The sequence below is a fragment of the Podarcis filfolensis genome, assembly GCF_964270895.1.
Source record: "Podarcis filfolensis genome assembly, chromosome: 1".
In the NCBI taxonomy this organism is placed as follows: domain Eukaryota; kingdom Metazoa; phylum Chordata; class Lepidosauria; order Squamata; family Lacertidae; genus Podarcis; species Podarcis filfolensis.
Window position 1 is genome coordinate 64,074,235 of NC_139604.1, and position 10,921 is coordinate 64,085,155.

The 10,921-nt window shown below is 43.6% G+C and overlaps 1 protein-coding gene across 1 annotated transcript; it reads right to left on the reverse strand.

The window, feature by feature from the left end:
* Nucleotides 1-24: 24 nt before the first annotated feature.
* Nucleotides 25-10,668, reverse strand: PSMG1 (proteasome assembly chaperone 1). The gene is made up of 7 exons (XM_083588765.1): nt 10,342-10,668; nt 8,795-8,889; nt 7,716-7,867; nt 6,722-6,784; nt 4,843-5,041; nt 3,310-3,446; nt 25-1,229 (listed from the first exon to the last, which is right to left on the reverse strand). Exons 1-7 carry the CDS (start codon nt 10,482-10,484, stop codon nt 1,158-1,160), a joined length of 861 nt encoding a protein of 286 aa, XP_083444891.1. The 5' UTR covers nt 10,485-10,668; the 3' UTR covers nt 25-1,157.
* Between the last annotated feature and the right edge of the window lie 253 nt (nt 10,669-10,921).

Genomic DNA, 10,921 nt, shown 5'->3' on the forward strand with positions numbered 1-10,921 from the left:
GGCAAAACAAGCTTCATAGGACAATTTCTTAGTATAAGAAGATTTTATTATTTGAAAGCGATGTAACTGAAAAACTTAACTGGCTATTAGGTAACAAGGTAAAGTTGTTCTGTACAGTTATAGAAGCCTGCAGAAAGAGGTTTAACGGGCTATTTCAAGCAACATTAGCTGTTCCACACTTTGCAATTCCTGTCCCTGAGCTGGTGCCCTATCTATAGTGTTGACATAGGTACTTCTTTACAGAGGAAAAGCTTCAATCGGAAGGAGTTCTCTATTTTGAATGGCCGTCTGATCAAAGTCCAGTTTATAAAGATATGTAACGCAAAAAAGGAAGAATAGGGGCCTTGAAGTTGCCTGTCTATAGTTTACATCTAGAAAACAGACTGAACAAATGCACAGGTCAATCTTCCTTGCTATTGTGGGACGGATCCTTTTTTTCTATTGAAAAGGTAGCAACTGTTTCTGAATCTACACATGTAAATTAGCTTATGCAAATCTGTGTCTTCTTCTTTGGTGATAAACATTGCCAAAAAAGAGGAAATGTAAGTGGCTACTCTACCTACCTGTGCATTCTCACCATTTTACTTTTTTTCCTCCCCCACAAAGAAATTCCTCTGGGCCACTTTCTCTTAAAAGCCCCACCCTCTTCTCCTAAGCCTTCCTTAGCCTCCTGCCTTCTCAGTCATCAGGTGCTTGCTTCCTATGTCCTTGCATCTTATTAGACTATTTTGCCTGCCTTGCCTATCTCTAGTACCTAAGCACTTCGACTAACAGCATCCACAGGCTTTGCTGCCTGCCCTGCTTCTGTGGTAGGAGGCCAACTCAGTCAATTACAGACAGAGGCTTTGCCACATCCACTACAATTATTTTGCTGCATTAAAATATAGATTTGATTACTGGTGGAAGAATGGAAGGAGTTGCCTTTGCTCATGGCAAAAATAAAAAAAATGGCTTGAGTTTGTGAAAAATAAAAATGTCACCTTTTAATTCATTTTAGCTGGTAACACCCCACCCCCTTCACAACAGGCAGCATATGGTACAAAAGATAACACATTCCACTTCTAAAGGAACAACTACAAGCCCCAAATGCTTCCAGGCAAAGTAGCTGCAGCTGACAAAATACTGGAGTTTGAAAATATCCGAGATAATTCTCTATTTTAAGTGTAGATGTTATCAATTTCATTTGTTGTCACCACTTTTCTCAATATTTCTGTGCTTCCTGAAATGTCCTGGGTAAAAGAAAATAGAAAAAAAAATCCAGTAAAGATAAGAATGCATTAATAACTGCCTATCGTATTTCCTTATTCTTGGCCACTCAACTTTTCAAAAGGAACATACACAACCCTCTGTATACTACATATGAAATGTAGCATCCATATTCTGTTCCAGGACAACCATATCCAGGTCTTGCTATGGACTGCAACTTGCGAACCAGCTGGTCCTGCTTCACACTTTTGTAACTAATTAATTGATCAAAGGCAGGCAAGAATGAAAAAAATATTCAACTGAGCACACAGTGGATCATTAAAGAATGTCAGAAAAAGTTCTGCAGGATTAGACCAAAGACCTACCTAATCCAGTATTCTGTGCTCACAGTGGCCAACCAGATGCCTGTAGAAATCTTACAAGCACGACATAAGCTCAATAGCACTCTCCCTTCTTATATCTCCTGTAACCAGCAGGAATTTAAGTGTGCTTAATTGTGCACTGGATTGTAGCAATATTCCTCCAGTTAATTTTCCTTCCACTTTAGCCTTGTGGGAGGAACCCTTGTTCTGCTGTGTGTTCATCAACACAAGCTCAGGGTGTGGACCTCTTGGTACCATATGGACAGCTTTCATTTCAGATTGATGATTGCTAGCCTCATCCACTTACTGAGCCTAGTTTGAGGAACCAGTAAATCAATATCATAGTGGAAATATACTCAGACACTTTGGCAGTCATTTACATTAAACCAAAGCAAACTCAACTAAGCAAAGGAAGCACAGGGCAGAAACCATTAACTTTTTGTGGTGTTGTTCTTTAAAAGCTGCAGTTTCTGCAAGAGCTTCAGGATTCAAAAAACCCAGCAATGTTTGAGTTAAAGTTTACATTTAAGACTGGATTATCACAGATTTTCTCTACAGCTTGAAGACAACTCTAGAAGTCATCCTGTGGGTAGAAAGGATGAGAAAAAGCAACACATAACAGCACAGCCTACCTGTGACCTCAATTTCATTTCTTGCTCGCACTGAAGGGTGATTGTACTGATTGTTTTATGTTGCAAGACATTTTGTGCAAGCCAAGCTGAGTGCCACTCATTTTGAAATAGTTGTTAGATCTTTGTTCCAAGGGCATTTCTACACAAGAGACAATAACTGGTTAACAGTCATTCCCTCTGTCCTGGGGAAGCCTGAAAACCGTAGTTCTGCAAGTGGGATAGAAAACTCAAACAGAGAATTTGTAGTCTGCTTACCAAACTACAGTTCCCAGGATTCTTCAGAAGCAACAGCAGTTGAAACTGGTGTAAAAATAGACATTTGTTGGCAGGTGTGGCTAACTCTAAATTATTCTGTTATGTGGCCTATGGAAGGAAGTCCAGTAACAAGCTTTTATCCTTTGAATTACAAAGTGCATGGATAATGATGGATAGGTAGTTTTCAAACATGACCTAAATATGGATTTCCAACATAAACCCTTTGTTGTTGCCTAGGTTCAAACATGAGAGGAGAAAGCCCAATGAAAGTAAAAAAATAAATCTCAATGTAAACCAATTTATATCCCAACCAGGTGTGAATCAAAGCCAAAGACAGCATCTCACAAAGTCAAACAAGCAGCTAAGCAAATGTTTTAAGCACTCAACAAGGGAAACCCCTGACACACAGTAATCCCTAATCTGTATTCACAGATCCTTTCCTAACGCCCAGAGGCATAAAATTTCAGTACCATGGAAGTGACTCAAAAGCAATACAATGTTGCTGGGAGGCCTCAGGGCTCGCACCCACAAATACAACCAAGTGGCCCTTCTGGGAATTGAATCCTTAATTATTGTAACTGCCAATAAATACTTTACGTAAATAAACCTTTAAGCCAAGTGTCCTTAAACCTCTGAATACTAGTTTCTGGAGAGCGCTGTTGAAGTTGGGTCCTGCTTGCTGGCTTCCTGTAGGCACCTGATTGGCTACCATGAGAACAGCTGGATTAGATGGGCCTTTGGTCCGATCCAGCTGGCCTCCTCTTAGGTCCCTTCACAGCAACTGTAATGGTGACAAGTCTGCAGACAGGCAAGCTGAAATAAGGCCACATACAGGCTTAATAATTGAACCTTACCTTCACCAAACCCTTCAGGATTCTGGAAGATAGCAAGGGCTCAAAAGCTTCAATTGTTACCAAATCCAGTTTGATGATATCAGTGTAACACTGATAAAGCACTGCAGGGATCTGCCACACTTGACAGTAACTGAGAACTAGGCACAATTCAGGAGACATGAGAGGGAGGAAGGGAGGGAGAGAGAGAGAGAGAGAGAGAGAGAGAGAGAGAGAGTAGTAACCTGCTTTTGCAGTGGTAATAAATCAGCAACATGCTCAGTTGATCAAAATGAATCATACATTAAAAAACAACAATACCTTATTGTTTTCTGCAAGCATATTGTAAGAAGCCCACAATGAATCACACATGCTAACAACTTTTTTTTTCTGGGAGCATGTCATGAGAAAAAAAAGGCCGACCAACACTCTAGGTCAGAGTTCCATAGCCTTAACACAATGTTCAAGGCACTGTCACAGAACCAGTGTTGTAAGCGACCACAGAGGTCATCAAGCCCAGCTTTCTGCTCCGTGCAGGATTTGCAATGCACAGTGCAACTGCAGCATCCCCTGTAGTCTATTAAGCAAATCATTTGTTCCGGCATACCTGCCTGGGTAGATGGTGTAAAGCTGTTGCTTTGCCAGTAAAAGGCATTTTATGAAGCCAGGCTGGTGCCGCCACTGCCACTTGCTGTAGCAGCAGAATACCTTACGATATTGAGGAGAACAATTCTATTGGTGCCCATCATCAGTCTGAATGGAATTCCAGCCAACTTCTTGTTACATGCTCCGCACTTCCCCCAACAGTGGAAAATTACAAGGGCAACACTAGCTGTAGTAAGCTCCCTTTGGAGGAGAAAGTTCCAAATATTTCTGGCATTTTCGTAATATTTGTTCATTTTCTTTTTTAAAAAAACATAAAAAGTGGAGGCAAACAGCACACATTCCTGCCAGGCAGCAGATTACTGTAATTGCTCCACATGAGTGCCTTCAACTTTCCAGCAAAAGTGCAATTCACTCTGACCTGTCGCTCTCCCCCGCCCCAAATAAATTGCTTTTGTAGATTCACAGCACACCCCTCTCCTCTGCTAGGGCTTGTGCTTGCACATGCATGGGTCACCTTCCATTTCTGGCTTTCCCGTGCAAAAGACTGAAGGAAAATTATCCAGCTCTTTCCTAAATATTAGCTCCCACTGAGAGAACATCCACCAGTCATTCAAGACCAGATAAAAAACAGCCTCAACATTATACTTATTTATTCCAGGACTATATACAAACCACCTTTAATCAATGGTTTGATAAAAACAACCAGCTTATAAAGTACACCATTAATAGTATGAAAGGCCCCCCCCCCCCCTCTCTCTCTCTCTCTATATATATATATGAAAATGGTAAAAATGTTTTTTAAATGCCTGGAAGCATCAAAAGGGGTTTTTGCTTGGTGCCTAAAAGACAGCAAAGTTGGTGCCAGGTGAATCCGTCCTTGAGCAGGACACTTCATAGCTGAGGTACCACTATAGACATTTATTCAGCTTAAGGTTTTGCACTGTTAAATACCTGCAGCAGGGAGGTCCCGTGCAATATTTGGCTGTTCTAGTAGTGAACAACAGACTTTATCTTTGAACGTGCTTGTCTTTAATGCTTTCAGAAAAGGAGAAGGAAGTGTTAGAGTTGATTCTGTTGTTTTATATTCCGTAACAGAGCACGTTGAAAGAACAAGCACTTGCAAATCCGTCTTCTGCATGCATCCAAAAACCTAGGATGAAAATGTAAATCCCGATTTAAGTGCAACAAATTCCAGATGAATAGCGGTGCTGGAGCCAAGTCACACATACCAGCAGTGTTACAGGAGCCTCCAGCACTATTGTGGTTCTTCCCCATGATATCAACCCTTAAGGCAAATGTGGGAAGCAGCAACTGCAACATGGCACTCATACCACTGCTGGTCAATCAACCTTTGGGCCACAGTCTTAAACTCCCTCCTCCCGGGTAAGCCTCACTGAAATCAAGGGGGCTTATTTCTGAGTAGATTTGTAAAGGATTGTTCTACTAGTGTCTGTAGTAGCATGAGTGCTGTGGCACCTGAGAGACACAATGAATCTGCAGAAGCTTTCTCTGCAATTTAATTGACTTCGTCGGTACATTCAGTCCCTGTAATTCACACATCCACAGCCCATAACTGAATCCCAGATTGGAGAATTGCCACAGCACCATGATCTACACTATCTTGTACAGTCTAAGGGGCAATGCCAGTTTGAAGCTGTCCTATGCAACATCATATATTCTTTTTCAAGGAACAGATGCCAATGCACCAAAGTCAAAGTGCCAAAAGGCCTCTGAGCAAGTGTGCTGAAAAGGAGGTTATCAGCTTTTGTAGGCAATCTCCTCCTCCGTTCAGAAGATGACGCGGAGGATTTCTGTTTGCAACAGGCTGGATTCAACACAGTTGCAGGTAACAAATCAAGCCAGTGTGGTGTAGCGGTAAGTGTCAGACTAGGACTTGGGAGACCAGGATTCAAATTCCCACTCCGCCACAAAGTTCACTGGATGGCCTTGGGCCTGTCACTATCTCTTAGCCCAACCCCTCTCACAAGGTTGTTGAGGGGTTAAAATGAGGAAGGAAAGAACTATATATGTCACTTTGAGAGCCTTGAAGAAAGGGTGCAATATCACTAACAACAACGATTGGCAAAGCTGAATAACAATTCCAACCAATTTTCCTTTTAGGATGCTGCCTGGTAAACAATTATTCTTACTGTTTGGCCCTTGATACATTATGTCAATGTTTTACCCAGTAAGACAGACATACAATGACCAGTGAACAAATCAGCAGTACATTTATTTACAGTGCAATCCTATATAAGTTTACTCTGAAGTACGACCTATGGAATTCAGTGAGACTTATTCCTAGATAAGTATGCATAAGACGGCAGCCCAGAATCTCATATCCATTACTTCTTTTATCCACAGTATGGACTCACAAAACAAGGGGACTCTTTTACCCTTGCACTTTGTATCAGGGTTTGAAACTCCCATTGTTTTAGGTGCATTTTGCGACAGGGAATTTCATTAGCGCACATGATTTCTGAGCTCTGGGCGCAGTACTGCGCCTAAGATTTCAGATGAAAACTGCAGAGTGGAAGGAAAGGAGGACCTTTTTCTGCCTCCCCATTTCCAGCTACTCTCTGAAGACTGCAGAAGAGACCTCCTAAGAATATTAGGGGGACGGACAGAGGAAGGACTAGACCATGTGAGAAATGAACATAATATTTTAACTGCAGTTCATTCATTTTCAGCTTTGTATTCTTGTTATAAAAAAGTGCACCTAGACATTGCGTTGTTGTGCCCATAACCTAGGATTACAGTGCCGCTTAGCTCCTAGCTTTCATATCTCAGTTTCTAATTTCTTTGTATCCCCATTTCTTCCACTTCTTACCTTTTCAAGCCACTGAAACTGTTGGTCCTCTGCCACATAACAACTGCACTGGCACAATAAAACCTGAAATGACAGAACAGTCATAAATGTTTCATGAATTTTAAACAGAACTATGTTAATAGATAGATAGATAGATAGATAGATATAGATATAGATGATATAGATATAGATGATATAGATATAGATATATAGCATGAAAAGTAATTATGATAACTGAAAGTTATAATCTCACAGGCACTTTCCAGGGGGCTCCACTGAAGACAGTGGAACTTGGGGAATAAACGTGCATAGGATTGTACTGCACATCACACTTGATCTTGGCTAATCCTGCAATGGACACACTCACAAACAACAATTGTTACTGTAAGGCTCTTTCTTCAGTGACCAATAAGACAAAAGGAAGAGGCTGTAACTGAATGGTGGTGGAGCACATGGTTTGCATGCAAATCTAGGCTGAGTCAGTTTAAAGGAGTTGCTTATGTTTGTAACAAGGAATACCATATTACAATCTCTCATTACTCACACAGCACTAAAGGCCACATCTAAAGTTATGCATACTATGTAGCTAATATGAAAGCACGTGACTGTTCAAAAGCACTTGCATGAAAGCAGACTGCTGGTGTTCTAATTCTTAAACACAAGGATAGGCAAGAAGATTCAATGCAAACACTAGTGCAGGGCTGGACAGTCTAACCTTGCCATCTCCAGCACCAAACTACATCAGTTAAATACCAGGATATCATCAGGTAACAAACTCAAGTCTGATTCCATAAGCTCTGGGAGGTATCCAATGAATGCATTATGTCAGTGCAATGATTTCCACTTGTGTCACGGGACTCCCTAAATCTGCTCTGGAGGGTTGGGAGAACCGCTGGAACAGATTTAGAGGGCATGTGGGAGCAGAGAAGGTGGAAAGTACAGCTGCCGAAGACAAAATCCCTGAACTGACAGGGTGCTTAATGCTACGTTGGGGACAACTCTCTATCTTACTTACTGTGGGATCTGAAATCAACCGATAGAACAAACAGAAGGAATCTGTTGGAAGGACTTTGGTCGTATTTGATGTTCTGCACCACTCATTCCACAATTTGACAGATCCAACGACTTCCCAGCCTCCAGAACTCAAAACAAAGGAAGACAAGAATGCTGCAAGCAGAAATGTGATTTATTTCCTATAGCACTGTTATGTTCTGCACATTGTTCGTAACCACCATTGCTATATGGAAGTGGAGTGATGCTACTCAGTTTATGTAGGCAGCTTCCCTGTAGATTATTTAGTGAATATACACAGAAATACAAAGAAAATAAGATAAACAGTATTTTTTGGTTTCCACAGAATTCAACTGGAGGGAGGGGGTTAAGGTAAACATGGCTACTAAACTCAGTTACAAAATACCTAACAAACTTTAAGGTTGCACACTATTTTCTACACTTCAAAAAGTGATAATTTGCCTAATCCCCCTTTAAACCCATCGGAGCTAGTGGTCATCACTACATCCTGTGGGAGCAAATTCCATAGTGTAAGTATGTGCTGAGGGAAGTACTTAATTTTGTCTATCCTGAATCTTCCTACATTCAACTACATGGAAGTTCTACTATTACAAAAGATAATAGCAGATGCATAATCTTATACATCTCTATCATTCCCTGCTTAAAGGTAAAGGTACCCCTGATCATTAGGTCCAGTCGCAGACGACTCTGGGGTTGCAGCACTCATCTCGCTTTACTGGCCGAGGGAGCCGGCGTTTGTCCGCAGACAGCTTCCGGGTCATGTGGCCAGCATGACTAAGCCGCTTCTAGCGAACCAGAGCAGCACACGGAAACGCCATTTACCTTCTCGCTGGAGCGGTACCTATTTATCTACTTGCACTTTGACGTGCTTTCGAACTGCTAGGTTGGCAGGAGCTGGGACCGAATCATGGGAGCTCACCCCATTGCGGGGATTCGAACTGCCAACCTTCCGATCGGCAAGCCCTAGGCTCTGCGGTTTAGACCACAGCGCCACCTGCGTCCCTCATGCCCTGCTTACAGGTTGTTAAACACTGAAATGAAGAATACATACAGATTGCCTACCTACTGCATTATGCCCTACAGCCAATACGAACTTTGAGCAAGGAAACTGCTCATTAGATGCAGTAGATGTTGAATTCCAGAGGATGTGAACTTCCCTGAATACAGAAACAAAACGAAAACAGAACAAGGTTAAACATACCCTGAGCAAGAAGATGGCACCATTCCAGCGAAGTGTTATTTGTACAATTGAGATAAATATAGATGTATCCGCTGGGTGTTCACAGTACTGATCAAGGGGCCATCCTAACCATGTCTATTCAGAAGTCCCACAGAATTCAGTGGGTTTCAAGTCTCAGGTAACTGGGGTTAGGATTACAAGCTTAGTTCTCCACTCATCCCTAGAGAGCAATTAGTAGGCCAATAGCCTATAAAAGGATTCCCAACCCATTTGTGCAAGGAAATCAAAAGGAGAGAAGATTAAAAACATTACAGGAAGTTCTGCGGGTTTTTGGGGGTGGTGGTGGTTGCTACACAATGCAGCCAAAGAGGATAGAGAGGAAGAAGGGCCTCTATAAACATTTATCCACATACTGTCCTATTCTACTGAAACTAACCCATTCCCCAGACTCTCTTTACTCCTGCCGGGTGAAAAGTAAAATGAAGGAGCATCTGTATGGGAGCCTCTTTGTAAGGTGTAACCAAGCACAGATCTCCCCCCAAAACCCAAGCCAGGAACTGTTATTTCTCCCACACTTCTGCTGGGCATCACTGTCTTTAGAGTAAGGTTACCAGACGTCCCCGTTTCCCGGGGACAGTCCCCAGATTTACAAATCAGTCCCCTTGAAAAGTGTCCCTGGATTCATTGAAAAAAAAACTGGTAACCTTACTTCAGAGGGCAGGTGTGGGGGAACATTTTGGCAATCCAGATGTTGTTCAACTACAACTCCCTGGCTGTGTCTAACGGGAGCTACAGTTCAGCCACATCTGGAGGGCCATAGGTTACCCACATCTGTCACAGGGCAACAGCCCCAAAAGGTTGAGGCAAGTAGATTCGCATTACTCCCCTGAAGGGGAAGGGCGATGGCAGCAGGTGTTCACACCTATTGCACTGGGAACCACACAACACATTCTGAAGCTACACATGGCATAGCCCACCCTCCCTTTGTAGAAACTATACACATCTGGGCCGGGCCAGTGCCTAGATGGCAGTCCATCCCCGGAACGCCACTAGACTAGAACGAAAGAAGGGATATAAACAAATGTACGTATCAATTAACTCTAACGTCACTGACAACCATTCTAGGCTAGGTTACCACACGACCCCTTGAGCTGAGGTTTGGTTCCCGCCTCCGGCTGAAGGGTCGCGCCCACCTGCCTAAAGCTGCAATGATTTCGCTGCGGCGGGAAGGCACTCTTCACATGCCCAGAAGTGCCCCCGTTCTTACGTCACGGGTTGCAAGGGACCGGAATGTTTTGGGGGTTTTTTTGTGTGTGTGCCACCCCCCCAGCAGGGGCTGAGAGCGTCGACTCTGCCGGAGCCTTCCCCATCCCTCCTCGTGCCTGGTTTCCAAGCGCCTCCTCTGACTCCCGCCCGCCCCGGACGCCACCTTTTCTTCTCCAGCTGCTGGCGAATCTCGCGATCTTCCGGCGTCTCCTCGCGCTCCAGGGCCGCCGCCTCGTCGTCGTCGTCGTAGTCGTCGCCAGCGCGGGACGGAGGCGCCACCACCTCGCCGAAGAACGTGGCCATCATCTCCCCCCGGGCAGCTCAAGTAAGAGCCGCCGCCTCGCTCAGCCCGCCTGCCTGCCGAGACACGCGCCGGGAGCCCTTCCGGGTCACAGCGACCGGCAAGGAAGGGAGGGAGGGCGGTCCGGGCCGTGTGCTCGTTCGGGTCGCCTCCGTGGAGGAGCGCGCTTCTTTGGGGCGGAGGCCCGTCGGGTTCGGCAGCCCCTTTCCCGCGAAGCCTGCGAGCGAAGCCCCGCCTTACCCGGCAGCAGCAGCAGCAGTGTAGGGTTTTTTATTTTTAAATTAGGTTTTACAGTTTTATATTCAACATAAACATCATAAACAATAAAGAAAAATTAATGTTCCAAAAAATAAATGATTCCCTCAACCTCCCCTTCTGGTTCTTTAAATATTTGCTACTTCTGCTTACTTTGTTTTACCTTACTTTTAAAATCTTTTAACTA